Genomic DNA, 15,573 nt, shown 5'->3' with positions numbered 1-15,573 from the left:
AGGAGCTTGCAAAGAAAAGCGTCTGGACTTCTTTAAGTTACTTGAAGACGTTTCACCTTCATCCGAGAAGCTTCTTCAGTTCTAAGGTCAAATGGTGGAGAGTCCCAGATATAAACCTAGTGGGAGTTTCCCCCCACAGAGGGACAAAAGGACCCCCTGATGATCCTCTAATCGCCTGAGCCAAGGTGTGAAACTGGGTGTGGGCCCCAATCAGCCAGAGTTTCGGGTGTGTTCATTGTGAAACCTGGCCCCACCTTATCATGTGATTTCCTGAGGTCAGATGGCCCAGGATGTGAGTGGGCGTTAAGGCGTCTGGGAAGGATCTCAAAACTGGATTATAGATGGCAGAGAGTTGGTGTCGTAAACCCCGCCTCTGTTCAAAGATGGTCGCTCACAGTGGACATAGATGCTTCTTTCACTCCTCTTTCAAACCATCTGTCCTCTCTGTCCAAAATGTGAACATTGGCATCCTCGAAAGAGTGACCTTTGACCTTAAGATGCAGATGGACTGCTGAGTCTTGTCCTGTGGAGGTGGCTCTTCTATGTTGTGCCATGCGCTTGTGAAGTGGCTGTTTGGTCTCTCCAATGTAGAGGTCTGGGCATTCCTCGCTGCACTGTACAGAATACACCACATTGTTAAGTCTGTGTTTTGGCGTTTTGTCTTTCGGGTGAACCAGTTTGTGTCTGAGCGTGTTGTTGGGTCTGAAATGCACCGGGATGTCATGCTTGGAGAAAACTCTCCTGAGTTTTTCTGATACTCCGGCTACATAGGGGATGACAATGTTGTTGCGTCTGTCTTTCTTATCCTCCCTCGCTGGTGTCTGATCTTCTTTTCTTTGCCTCTTTTCTGACTTTAAATTCGGCAAATAGGCTCCTTTGACTATGATGACCTGGATGACTGAGAACCTTCACAGACACTTGTGGTCAAATAATGTGTCAATCACCTGTGAATCAAACTGTGTGTGGCTCAGTTCATGTCACAGTGTTGTTTAGTATATCTTCACTTGTCTCACTCTCCTTCTGTTCTGTCCATCAGGACGATCCTCAGCGCTTACAAAGATCCTCCATCGATGTTGTAACTGTTGGCATGATGACATTGTATATAATTTGGATTATTTCTTTATCTTGTCAAGATCCATGTCATGATTTTAAATTGTTTAAGCTGTACATTACTGTTTGTTTTTTGTAGTCAACGTTTTGGTGCTTTGTGCTTTTATTTTGAAAGTCAAGTTCGCTTACAAGTTGCGCTAGTTTCCTTTTTGGGTAGAACGAAGAAAACACCAGCGCTGTTTTCTTCGTTCACCAGCGCTCGCTACACCTCCATCTACCAGAAGGTGAGTGTACTCCTTTGTACTCAGATTAATATTTTACTTCTTAAAATACATTTTCATATATGAGCTTTCTATTATTTCATGGGCCATTTAATCAATATTAAAATTACAAGCATATCAACAAAGGTGAAGCTGGTTTTTTCCACTTGCTGTCACACAGTCATGGAGGAATACAATAAATACATAATCAGTCATAGATCCTGAACAATGACATTAAAAGAAAGTCTGTGGCTCTAAAAACTAAACAGTATAAAGACATGCTCCAAGCTGCTGTTTCTCTCCTCCTCCTCTAGGTTTTCCACTGTCGGCCATCCAGCGATGCTGGAGGGCTACCTGGCCAATGCTGGCCTACACAAAGAGGTCCCGGCTCGGAGGAGCTGAAGAAGATCCTTGCCTTCCTCGTCAGTTTCCTCTTCAGTTCCTATCCCAACAAAACCTTCTTGCACCTATTAGCTCCAAAGAGGCTATGGTGCCCGTGGAGGTCTGGACCTGAGGCCTGTGCTCATCACGTGGATAGAAAACACTCTGACACCATTCTGGAGGTCTGATGGGACTCTGACCAAAGCACAGATGAAATAAAACTTGTGGCTGGAGCTTTTAAAATGACTTTTTCACCTCATAGATTAATGCTCATGATTGCATGTTAGCCAGACAGCATCTCCCCAAGGTGAAACTCTCAGGAGACATTTACTCTTAAACTGTAATCTGGTTGAGACTACTTGAGGAGATCTTAGTAGCGAGTATGTGGATTTAGTCTCTTCACCAACAGCAGACAGACCCATGCCAAGAAAGCAGACATGTTCTCAAAGAAAGCCGAGAGCAGAGATTGGAAAAAGCTAAAAAGAAAAAGCTGCAGCTTCAGACGACTATCTGCCTGTAAGGCTGAAAAAGTCCAGTTACGCTCTATTTTGGAAAAGCTCCCAGTTTTGGTAACCTGGACTTTTATTTCCCCTCTTCTGCTACAGATGTTGACTGTGACCTCAGAGGCCAACTGGACCACACAGCTGCAGCAGGAGTGAGGGAGAGGAGTCTTCATCCAGCTTCAAAGAAAACATCCAGGTAAAGTGACGTGGATCAGCGGATAAAGCCGTCTCCACTTTCAAAGGAGATCCTCTGAGAGAGAGACTCTCTGAGCCATTTTAGCCTCAAATTATAGGACTTTATAGTACAGCAACACTTTTAAAGGACAAAAATAACATAAACTGTGACTGTAACACAAACAAAGTATTGCATGTGTTTTTAAAAGTGTTCCTCCGATGGGCAGGATATCACTATTAGACTGTCCCACCAGCCAACTTCAACAAGAGAGCACAGCAGCATTCAGTGATCAGCACAGATGTTCCTCTAACACTCAGCATCTGATCCCTGTTGGTCTGTGTGCTTCTGCTTTTGCTCAGTTAGAAACCCTGCAGCAACCCGACCCAAAACGGTGTCTTCTTGTTGGCCTCAACGTTGAAGTGTCAAACGTCCAACATCTGGAAAGGAAACCACGCCAGTGTACTGTGATGTTTCACCAACATGTGGCAGACGCTGGTCCTGCCTTTCATGCTGACATCAGCAGAGAGCCCCGCCTACCTCAAAGCCTCCCCTGTCATGTATTGATCAGGATGATTATGAAGATGAGTGAGTGCAAATAAGACTGTAAAAGTCCACGAGCAGAATGTTTGGATGCTTTCTAATGATTCATGAATATCATGAGAGTGTTTGTGTGTTTTGTCTTTTCTTTGCTGACGTTTGTTACTAACAAAGACAATTTACGCTCTGTGTGTGTTTTCATCCTTACCAGCCGCACTCTAACTGCAATGAAGGAAACAAACTGTAGAAATGGTCGACTCAGTGACTTCATAAAATATTGAAGTGGTTCAGGTAGAGCCAGTTTTTAAATGACCATGAACACTGAGCGTATTGTATCTGTACAGCATGTTTTTCTATTAGACAGATTTGTAACAGAGGCCTTGCTCTCAGTAAGTTTGAAATCCTTTTCTGATTTCTTTTGTAATCTCTGATCTTTGTGTATCCTGCTCAGTTTGCATGCTGCCTGTAGGAGTTTCTGTCTTTGTATTTGAAGAGAATTCATTGAATATACTCAGCTGCTTCCCTTTGGTGCCTCACACATCACTGAAGTTTTTCAGTGTCCAGTTATTTGTTTTTAATAGCTGTTTGAATTCTCTGTATGTTTGACCCTGTAGACTGTTTAATGGACTGCTCGTCTTCCTGTTTGTAACCACTGCCTGTTTAGGACTAAAGATTTGGATTTTTGACTTGAACACAGCCTCTGCGTGTCGTCCCTTTGTGTCCTCGTCCTCTGTGAATGTGTCACAGATGTTTCCATGATAATAACACAGCTTTCCCACAGTGGCTTGCAGCAGCATTTATTCACAGCACATTTGAGAAAGGTTCAGATTAACTCGATGAGTTTATATTCAGAATGATTCTGACAGTGGGCCACTGTGAATTGTGATCTTTCATCAGGTCAATGTTTAAGTTCAGTATTTCAAAGCAGGAGCTATGAACAGTCATCATGTTGCCATTAGAATTATTATTATTAATCATTATTAATAATGTCGTTACTCATGTATAACTTTGATTAGTATACATGAATTTTATCAATAGTAAAAATAATGAATAATTCATGTATAACTTTTATTGTGTTTTGCATATTAATTATATTTAAATAGAGATGTTGACCCTGTCTCTACAGTAGCATCAGTGTAACATACATTATTGGTCCAAGCTGTCATAAATGGGGAGCCTGATCCTTTATTATGAAAACATGACGAGTATTTTTCTTGTCAGTTGGGAAGAAGTTGGTCTTTTTTTCCTTCTTTTTGCTCAGTTTGTCTTTTCTTTGATAATTGAAACTCTGATCAAACCTACTCATGTTCACAGCATGTAAAAGCAGCTGACAGTCCGTGGCATTGTTGTTTGTAGAGGTGCAGTGTAGTGGGAGCATAAATCAAAAGAAAACAGTAACATTTATGTAATAAAACATCTGAATGAAAATGAACAGGCCCTTTATGAACTTCAAAGGGATCTGAAAACAACACTTTTTAAAAGAGTATCTTGGGGTGTAGGTGGTCAAAATAGAAAACTGAGCTGAGACTCTAAGTTCAATCCATCCATTCGTTTTTACTTAGGAGGAAGAAATGTCAGGCTGGTGCAGGCTGGTTAGGTGCATGTGGTTATCTTTACCTAAATGAGTTCACTTTGTGGCTGCCAGGTTGGGCAGAAGTACCTGTCCCCTGTTAGGCTTAGCAAGGTTCTCCAGGAGTTTCTCCATGGGTAGAGCTTCTAGCTCCTCCAGCACATCTGTGGCCGTGCAGGCTGCCACTTTCTTGGTTGCTCTTTTTACCCCACTGGTGGATGAGCTGCAATGGTCTCCATTTGTCCCATATGTCTTTACTTCTTCTTCTTCTTTTGCATATTAAACACATTATTCTGTTTCTATGTATTTGCTATGATTTGCTATTTGTTAAGTAACATTGCTTCACTCACTATGCCGGGTTTGTGTGTGGAAGCATTCAGTTGCTGGCAAATCAAACATTCTGCAAATGAAGCTGAATACTCAGTTACATGTTTCTTTACATTTTATTATGTTACAGATTAAGTCATTTGTTCTTACTTTGTTTGTCTTTTCAGTCTTCATGAGGGTCAGGTGTGGGGAAACGCCCGCCCGGCATTTCCTCATTTTAAAGTCCTGCTGATGTCACACATGACATCAGCAGGTCAAACCAAGTGGAGGGGTTTGTTTGTCCATAGAGATGCTTCCTTTTGTTTGTTTTAAGGTTTAAATGGATTTGTTGAATGTGTTTCTTTTCATCAATACTGCCATTTAGTTGTGTAAATGTGCATGTTAGAAGTGTGAAGAGGTTTTGTGTTTAGAAATGTATAGAAACCAATCATTTACTGACAGCATGTCTGATGGAAATAAGTGCAGATTATGTATGAAGTCTAACTGCACACAGTAACTGTGTTACAATAAGGACTTAACAGCGCCCTCTGCTGGAGTGTTTCAGTACTGCGTTAACTAGAATACACCACCTCCTCCTCACACCACCTGCTACAGCTCTACTCTTCTATGACTACAGTCATCCACAGCACTGATGTGAGGTCACATGGTTCATATGTAAGGAGCACAGCTGACCTCAGGTCAGTTTAATGACTGTGAGCAGCAGCTGTGTTATTGTCACTGTGACAGGGAGACACTCTCAGACACAGCGCTCATGTCAGCTTGTTCTCATGCAGGAGGATCAGGAGCTCCATGTTTGTCTTTCTGTTTGAATCATGATGTGTTTGTGCCATCAGAGTCTGTCATGAGTACTCAGGGTTTCACAGCAGCTCTTCTGGATGCTGACGAGGACTCCAACCTCATGTTTCACCTCTCTGAGCTTCTGATGTCTGTGAACACTCGTGTTTCTTCTCTGGGCTCATCTGGACAAAAACACCTTTCTGTGTTTGGCTGCAGCCTCATTCTGACTGACAGGAAGTGTGTTATCCATGAGCTGCACTTCTGTGAGGAAGTTTCCTGCTGTGTTTCCTGTCTGTGGACAAACACGAGTGTTCCAGCTGAGGACTTGCTTCCTTCCACCTGTCCATACAGGACATCACGCTGTCTGCAGCTCTGTAAATGCAGCTCCAGATCCTTCCACGTGCTGCTCTGTATTTGTGCAGTTTGTAGTGTGTCCTGGGAAACGTAGCACACATGGTGTTCTTCTGCTGTTTCCTCCTTTCACTGAGTGTGAAACACTGACGCTGTGCTGTTGTTCACAGAGGGGAGCTGATTCTAGCTGCAGCTGGACTCTGTCATCTAACTGAATGTGTTGGTGCTGATCACGGGGCTCTGAGGGGGGAGCAGCAGGAGGACTCTGGATGCTGACGTCAGTGTATCTGTGGAAGCTCCCACAGCGTGTCTGTCATTCAATATTGTGCTGTATATTGTATCTATGCAAAGATGAACAGACTGTGTGTTCACTGGTCTCTGTGCTGCAGCTCTGATGTCATCATCACTCCCTCCTCCACCCTCAGCAGTCCCAGCATGCTGCTGTGGTGCACCCCACCCTCACTCTACACCTGAGCCACAGACCACACCCTCCACCTCAATATACACCACAGTTTTCTCTGCTGTGGAAATGAGATCAGGAGGAAATCATCATTATTATTATTTAATAAACGCTCACATTAATGTGGGCTTATTTGTTTCATATTAGAAACATTAGTTGAGTGTTTTTAGTATAAAATGGTCAAAGTCCCTCTTTTTGCTCCTCCCCTCACCTGTGGATGGGCGGTGCTGTTACCGTGGTGACAGCTTGGATGTGTTTCAGTCCTGCCTGGTTATCACTGCAGGAATCTTTCACATTTATTACAGGTAATAACTCTGATTTTTCTGTGTATTATGAACCAAATGTATCCTGATACACACAGAGATGGATGAGCAGAGGTTTTTTTTGCAGTTTATGTAGTTACTATGGACTTAATGCATACATATTATTAAAATTAGGGCTATAACAGTTGTATTGATGTATAGCAACTTGAAATGCTCCCACAAATGGCTCCACAGCATGTAAAAATATAACAAAAGCTCTGGCGGACTTGGTTCTGTGGTCAGTCTTAAAGGGTGAAGTTAAACTCTGTAATCTTCACTGTGTCACAGAGTTCAGTGAGTCCCGTTATTCACAGTATCAATCAGATCATCAGAGAACAGCTGATCAGCAATCAGTGGTGCCAACAGCGCCTCCTGTGGTGAGAGGATGCAATAATGCAATGTAGCATTTTTCCACTCAACACTTGCAGTCATGGAAACTGTCTGTTGGATCTGTGTGACGTTGCTTTCTTGGTTAGAGTTCCTCACAAATGTCCAGATGATTCTTCTAATGAGGCGTCGACCATGTTTGCAGCTCTTTGGAAGAAAACGTCGCCCTTTGCCATCCTTACTTTTCTTTGACTTCTTCAAATGCAGCTGAACTCCAGCTGGTATTTTCTTGGACTTTGCAGCTGTTTCTGGTCATCAGTTCATTCCTGCAAACCTCTGAAGCTGAACAACAATGATGCTGCATTGCTGGCTGATCCCAAAAGGTTGATTCTGTTCATCTGGACGTTTTCAGAAACGTTTGCTCACTGATCAGGTGACTTCTTCAGTCTCAGCTGACTGCAGCTTTACAAGCTTACAAACAGCACATTTGCACAATGACTGAAAGCAGCAGCACCTGATATATATGATACTAATATAATACATATACATATATAATCCATACTAATGATGAAGGAACTGAGCTCACAGTCCATTGTTCATTCAGTGAACTACTCAGTTTATTTTGGGCCTCAGAAATGCTCACTCTGTTTGTACATCACTGTCAGCAATAGACTCATTCTGCTGTGTGGACAGGAACACATGTGACATCACTTCCTGTTTGTTTGTGACTGAAGAAGTTTACAAGGAATCATTTAGAAGAGTTTCAAACATCAACTGATTGAATCCATGAATCTGAAAACGTGTTTGTGAGTGAAAGAGACAGACATGTACAGACTGAACTATCTGTTCAACAGTCAGAGTGTTTCTGTAACAGGAGACACTCTTTACACTCCACTCAGCACAGGGACACTGAGGAATCAGACCAGAACCTAAACCCAGGATAAAGAGTTTGAGTGAATGTGGTGTTGAAGGTGTGGAGGTGGATCAGAGTGTCAGAGGAGACTCTGTAGAAGGACAGAGTGCCAGCAGGACAGTCCACATACACTGCTGCTCTGTTAGAGACAGAGGAGGAGGAGGAGGAGGAGGAGATGGATGTTTCTCTGTTATTGTGACAGACAGAACCAGGACCATCATCATAGCAGATCAGACTCCAGGACTGATCATTCCATCCAAACACACAGTCATCACTGCGTCCTTTCCTTCTGATGCTTCTGTAACTCACTGATATAGAAACGCTTCCTCTCCACTCGACCTCCCAGTAACAGCGACCAGTCAGACCATTTCTACACAGCAGCTGATAATTAAAAACATCAAATCTGTCTGGATGATCAGGATATGACTGAACCTCCTCCACACGTGTCACCTTCCTGTTGTTGTCAGACAGTTGGAGCTTTGTGTGCACTGTGTTTGTGTCGATTGTGAGTTGACAGGAATCTGATGGAGAGAACAAACACAATCCAGCTGCAGTTATTGATCCATCATCTGTTCATTGATTGACACTTTGATGATGACTCCTGACATGATGAAGATGGTTGAATGTGTGCTGCTTTGTTTTCATGAATCCCATTAAAAACACACTTACACTTCCTCAGACCTGGTCTCAACCATCGGACTCCAGCAGGCTCCACCCTGAAAGGAGGAGGGGGGTCAGAGCAGCACAGTCAGCATGCACACATGGACATTACATGGCTCTCACACACACACTGTTACACACTGAGCTCAAAGCTCGGCTCCACTGTTTTATTCAAAGAAATCTACATTTATTTATCAGCACATTTAAAAACAGCTTGAGCCAAAGTGCTGCACAGAGTAGAGAGAAAATAGGAAACATACACAGTAATGACTATAAAGACTGGTCAGGATTGAAAGCTACAGAGTACAAATGTGTTTCCAACCGGCTTTTAAAAATGTCCAGTGTTGGTGACGACCTGATGTGAAGGGCGACTGTTCCAGAGTTTGGCTGCAGCCATCGATAAAGCTCACCTCTGTTTTTACGTCTAGTTCTGGTCAGAAGCTGCTTATCTGCAGACCTGAGGGCTCCACTTGGATTCTTTTGTTAAAGAGAGATAAGATGGAGCCAATCCATTCACAGATTTAAAGACAACCAGATCTGGAAGTGGATTCTACCACGTACTGGTAACCAGTGGAAAAAGCTGGTGATGGGTCATCTAGCACAGACCCACCGCTGGAACCAGACAATTGATGAGGGAGAGAACTGTGACAGCGCCGTTCCTTCACTTGACCTCAGTCGCTCTCGTCTGCTCCCTCGTAACACTGCTCTTTATTGAGCTTACATGAATATGGACAAGTTCATTATGACGTCTTACACAGGTATGAACAAAGAGTACCAGTCTGTGCATAGTGAGTGTGTGTGTGTGTGTGTGTGTGTGTGTGTGCGTGAGTTTGCTTGTGTCAAAATTGGGGACTTCTGTCAGCTCACACACCAGTCAATTGGGGACACCTCTACCTTTGGGGACCAAAACCACCGTCCCCAATTAGATTTACCTCTAACAACGTTCAGCATGCTCTAAAACATATTTTAATCCAAAAATCTCACCTGTCCCCAAAAGTGACATTTTTTAGATTTTTTGTGTATGTGTATGACATTGCCCCCAAAAATTTTTGCAATCTGTGTATAACTCTATGTTGCCCCTAGTGGAAGTGTGTGAAATTGCAAGAATTTCCACTGTCCCCAAAAGTGACATATCTTGGATTTTTTTGTGTGTGTATTACCTCTCCCTAACCCTTATATTATTATAGTGTAAGATTTCTTTTAATATATTGATCTTTTTTGAAAATCTTATTCAACATTCTTCTGTATGAATGGTTTTATATAAACAAACATTTGTTCTCTTGACTAAATAATAGAAATCAGTAGACTATTTAGTAGATTATATTTTTAAAGGGTAAAGAAGACACTAGAAAATACAAAAGAGTCATATTTCACGTAATTATGATATAAATAGTTTTAATATTTTTTAAAGAATTATTTGGCATGATGTGAAGCAGATGCATGAAATAATGGAGCACTTTAGGTTCATATTTGCTTTCTGAACTGCAGCTTGACATAAATTACTCTAAATTCTTGATACTTTTAGTGCAAAATATTTAAGATGTTTCTTGAATTTCTGTTGGATGGTGCAGGGATCCAAAATTTGGTGAAACAGCTGAGCTAAATTTAAATTTCAATGTTAATACCTAAAAAGCATAAAAAGTCACAAGCATATGGCATAAAACTTAATTCTCACCAAAGTTTCTTTAAGAGCTGATCAAAAACTGTGTAAGACAATGGTCATTACATATGGATCATGACAGAAAAAAAATTATATCCTGGATACAAGTGGGAAAGATTAGCTTCTGTAGCATGGTTGACTGGGTCTTAGAGATATGTGCAGAGCTTGACTCAAGTCAAGTTCAAAGTCAGCTTTATTGTGAAAACCCACATGTACAGATGATACACAGGAATTTTAAATTGTAATGCTCCCACGGTCTACAGTGTACAGTGAAAACCTTAAAGATAAAAACAAAACAAAAGCCCTATGTACAACATAATACAATGAACACTAGTGTCATACAATCAGAGTGCTTTCAGGAAAGAGTTTGTGTGCAAGTGGGGGTGGGGCAGTAAGTCAAAGGGCGATGTTTAGAGTTTTGTATGTCTGTCGGGTGGGGGGGCTCAGAGGAAAGAGATGAATGCAGGTCTGGAGTTCGTGTGTGTGTGAGAGTGAAGAGGCACAGAGCAGGGACAGCGTAAAGATAGGGGAGGTGAGGTAAGACCTCTATGTCACCATAGGCCTTGATCGCAGCCATAGAGGTGTGTGCAAGCAGCAGCATGTAGAGCAGCTTTAAAGGTATGAAAAGTGATTAAAACTTTTTTAGTTTTTTATACCTATATCTTAAGGGTTCTGCTGACAAGTTTCAGCATTTTCTGTTTGAATGTAAGAAAGTTATTTAGTAATAACTGCTAATACTGGCTTGCTAGATGTGCCCTTGATGATTTGGGAAAAAAAAGATTCGAGCTAATTAGCCCGAAAAAGCTAGCCACATATAAGTTACACATTCAGAGCCGTCTTGGATTAAACATCAAGGGATGTTTGAATGAACCAAACATTCAATATTTTAGGGGATTTAATTTTTTTTATGCTTTTATGATTCTAAAATAATAAAGGATGTTTATTAGCATCCTTAAGTTTTTCATGTGCAAGCTAACAATGAGGATTATCTTGTTAATTAAGAGAGGCTAATGAAACGGAAAAAATAAATAAGCTTTATAAAGAGGAATATTATGCTATTTGTTTAATTTATTTATTTATTATTCTGAAACAAAGAAACATAAATAAACTGCAGGATTTTGAATGTCCCCATTTAGGTTAAAGTGGAGTGTATTTGTGTTAGAAACGTCCCCAAAAGTCATAAGAATATGGCATACTAGTGACTATAGTTGGATATAGTTTTGTATTTTTTTTTTATATCATGTCCCTATTTTCTGTATAAAACTATCCATGAAGTCAGAGAACAATTTATCAATGATTCCCACACTCAAGTAAGGGCTATGTTGTAAAATCCTTCATTATGTCTAAGATTTAAAAATATGGAACAAATACCAATCAGAATGAGGATTAAGATAAAGCAATACATCCCCCACATCATTACACATACCTCAACATATGCATATGTTTAATAATCCGAGTTAATTGTATTTACCAGTTCCAGTTATTTACCAGTTATTGTATTTTTAAAAATAATGTCATGTCCCTTTTTCAGTATAACTCCATGCATGAAGTTCGAGAACAATTTATCAATGATCCCCACACTCAAGTAAGGGTTATGTTAAAAAAAAAAACCAACCCCTTCATTATGTCTAAGATTTAAAAATACAGAACAAATACCTTAATATATGCGTGTGTTTAATAATCAGAGTTCATTGTATTTACCAGTTCCCTAAGGAAAGTTTCCCATTGAATGTCCCCATTTAGGTTAAAGAGGAGTGTATTTGTGTTAGAAACATCCCCAAAAGTCATAAGTATATGGCATACCTATGACTATAGTCGAAAATGTTTTTGTATTGTTTTTTAAAAATAGTGTCATGTCCCTTTTTCAGTATAACTCCATACATGAAGTTCGAGAACAATTTATCAGTGATCACCACACTCAAGAGTTATGTTGTAAAATCCTTCATTATCTCAAAGATATGAAAATATGGAACAAATACCAATCAGAAGGAGGATTAAGATAAAGTAATCCATCCCCCAAATCATTACACATACCTCAACATATGCATATGTTGAGGTATGTGTAATGAGTTCGTTGTATTTACCAGTTCCCTAAGGAAAGTTTCTCATTGAATGTCCCCATTTAGGTTAAAGCGGAGTGTATTTGTGTTAGAAACATCCCCAAAAGTCAGAAGTTTATGGCATTCTAATGACTATAGTTGGATATGCTTTGGGATTTTTTTAAAAGATGTTATCATGTTCCTTTTTTCTGTATAAATCTACCTATAAAGTCAACAAACAATTTATCAGTGATCTCCTCACTCAAGTAAGGGTTATATTTGTAAAATCCTTCATTATGTCTAAGATTTGAAAATATGGAACAAATACCAATCAGAATGAGGACTAAGATAAAGCAATCCATCCCCCAAATCATTACACATATCTTAATATATGCAGATGTTTAATAATCAGAGTTCATTGTATTAACCAGTTCCCTAACGAAAGTTTCCCATTGAATGTCCCCATTTAGGTTAAAGCGGAGTGTATTTGTGTTAGAAACGTCCCCAAAAGTCATAAGCATATGGCATAGACTATAGTTGGATATGTTGCGGGATTTTTTTTCTAAAAATAGTATCATGTCCCTTTTTCAGTATAAATCTATCCATGAAGTCTGTAAACAATTTATCAATGATCCCCACACTCAAGCAAGGGTTATGTTAAAAAAAAGAACAACCCCTTCATTATGTCTAAGATTTAAAAATACAGAACAAATACCAATCAGAATGAGGACTAAGATAAAGAAATCAATCCGAAAAGTAGTTACACATACCTTAACATATGCATGTGTTTAATGATCAGAGTTCATTGTATTTACCAGTTCCCTAAGGAAAGTTTCCCACTGAATGTCCCCATTTAGGTTAAAGAGGAGTGTATTTGTTAGAAATATCCCCAAAAGTCATAAGTATACTGTACGGCATACCTATGACTATAGTCAGATATGTTTTTGTATTGTTTTTTACAAATAGTGTCATGTCCCTTTTTCAGTATAACTCAATACATGAAGTTCGAGAACAATTTATCAGTGATCACCACACTCAAGTAAGGGTTATTGTTGTAAAATCCTTCATTATGTCAAAGATATGAAAATATGGAACAAATACCAATCAGAATGAGGACTAAGATAAAGCAATCCATCCCCCAAATCATTACACATATCTTAATATATGCAGATGTTTAATAATCAGAGTTCATTGTATTAACCAGTTCCCTAAGGAAAGTTTCCCATTGAATGTCCCCATTTAGGTTAAAGAGGAGTGTATTTGTGTTAGAAACGTCCCAAAAAGTCATAAGCATATGGCATACTAATGACTATAGTTGGATATGTTGCAGGATTTTTTTTCTAAAAATAGTATCATGTCCCTTTTTCAGTATAAATCTATCCATGAAGTCTGTAAACAATTTATCAATGATCCCCACACTCAAGCAAGGGTTATGTTAAAAGAAAGAACAACCCCTTCATATTGTCTAAGATTTAAAAATACAGAACAAATACCAATCAGAATGAGGACTAAGATAAAGAAATCAATCCGAAAAGTAGTTACACATACCTTAACATATGCATGTGTTTAATGATCAGAGTTCATTGTATTTACCAGTTCCCTAAGGAAAGTTTCCCACTGAATGTCCCCATTTAGGTTAAAGAGGAGTGTATTTGTTAGAAATATCCCCAAAAGTCATAAGTATACTGCACGGCATACCTATGACTATAGTCAGATATGTTTTTGTATTGTTTTTTACAAATAGTGTCATGTCCCTTTTTCAGTATAACTCAATAGATGAAGTTCGAGAACAATTTATCAGTGATCACCACACTCAAGAGTTATGTTGTAAAATCCTTCATTATGTCTAAGATTTGAAAATATGGAACAAATACCAATCAGAATTAGGACTAAGATAAAGCAATCCATCCCCCAAATCATTTGTGTTAAAAACGTCCCCAAAAGTCATAAGCATATGGCATACTAATGACTATAGTTGGATATGCTTTGTAATTTTTTTAAAAATAGTATCATGTCCCTTTTGCAGTATAAATCTATCCATGAAGTCTGTAAACAATTTATCAATGATCCCCACAGTCAAGCAAGGGTTATGTTTTCATTATGAAACATATGCATATGTTGAGGTATGTGTAATGAGTTCGTTGTATTTACCAGTTCCCTAAGGAAAGTTTCTCATTGAATGTCCCCATTTAGGTTAAAGCGGAGTGTATTTGTGTTAGAAACGTCCCCAAAAGTCATAAGTATATGGCATTCTGATGACTATAGTTGGATATGCTTAGTAGAATTATAAATGTCACATAGCCCCAAACATGTCTTTTTCAAAGCCTGCGGTGAAGAGAAAGGTTGGTGATGAGCACCGACAATTTCAGGAAAAGTGGGAAATGCAATATTTCTTTGTTGAGCACAGGGGCACCCCGACCTGTCTTATTTGCACAGAGAAAGTTGCGCTGCACAAGGAATACAATTTGAAACGTCATTACACAACTAGACATGCTGAGCTGGATGCAAAATACCAGGGAGACGAGAGAGCGAACCGGGTTGCCAGTCTTAAAACAGATCTACTGAGGCAGCAAGATTTCTCCAAGAAAGCAACCAAAGAGAATAATGCAGCAGTCGGAGCCACGTGGTTAGTGAGATGATTGCTAAAGCAGGGAAGCCATTCACAGAAGGTGCATTTGTCTAAAAGTGCATATTGCAGGCTGCAAATATAGTCTGTCCGGGAAAGAAAGGTCAGTTTAGCAACATCAGCCTTTCTGCCAACACCGCAGCAGATCGCATTTCTGACCTGTCAAGTGACATTTATGACCAACTGTGTGAGAAAGCCAAATGTTTCAGTGTATACTCAGTCGCTCTTGATGAGACCACAGACATCACCGACACTGCCCAGCTCCCAATGTATGTCCGTGGTGTTGATGACAGTTTTGAAGTGATGGAGGAGCTGCTCACAGTAATTCCAATGCATGGCCAGACCACCGCTCAGCAGATATTTACAAGCTGTGTGATGCCATTGAGAATGTTGGTTTGCCATGGAAGAGGTTTGTTGGAATAACAACAGATGGAGCGCCATCAATGACAGGGAGGAAACATGGACTGGTGGCACAAAACAAACTGGAAGAGGAAGGCGTGGAGGAGGCCATTGCTCTGCACTGCATCATCCATCAGCAGGTCCTTTGCAGCAAATGCCTGAAGTTTGACAATGTGATGTCTATTGTTGTGAAATGCATCAACCAAATCAGATCCAGGGGCTTAAAGCACCGAAGGTTCTGTGCTTTTTTAGAGGA

At 40.0% G+C, this 15,573-nt stretch overlaps 1 protein-coding gene across 1 annotated transcript in view; it reads right to left on the bottom strand.

The window, feature by feature from the left end:
* Positions 1 to 7,533: 7,533 nt before the first annotated feature.
* LOC146577113 (protein NLRC3-like) overlaps positions 7,534 to 15,573 on the bottom strand; it is a 560,242-nt gene continuing 552,202 nt past the window's right edge. Inside the window, exons 14-15 of the mRNA XM_085268103.1 lie at positions 8,603 to 8,649; positions 7,534 to 8,454 (exon numbers count right to left, since the gene is read on the bottom strand). Of these exons, the coding sequence (XP_085124229.1) occupies positions 7,916 to 8,454; positions 8,603 to 8,649 (586 nt within the window). The 3' untranslated portion in view covers positions 7,534 to 7,915. The remainder of the gene's footprint in view (positions 8,455 to 8,602; positions 8,650 to 15,573) is intronic.

This window comes from Mchenga conophoros, linkage group LG3 (genome assembly GCF_057382185.1).
Source record: "Mchenga conophoros isolate Kocher_MC1m ecotype Shallow Benthic linkage group LG3, M_conophoros_male_GT1.1, whole genome shotgun sequence".
In the NCBI taxonomy this organism is placed as follows: domain Eukaryota; kingdom Metazoa; phylum Chordata; class Actinopteri; order Cichliformes; family Cichlidae; genus Mchenga; species Mchenga conophoros.
This window is presented reverse-complemented; position numbering and strand designations above follow the sequence as displayed.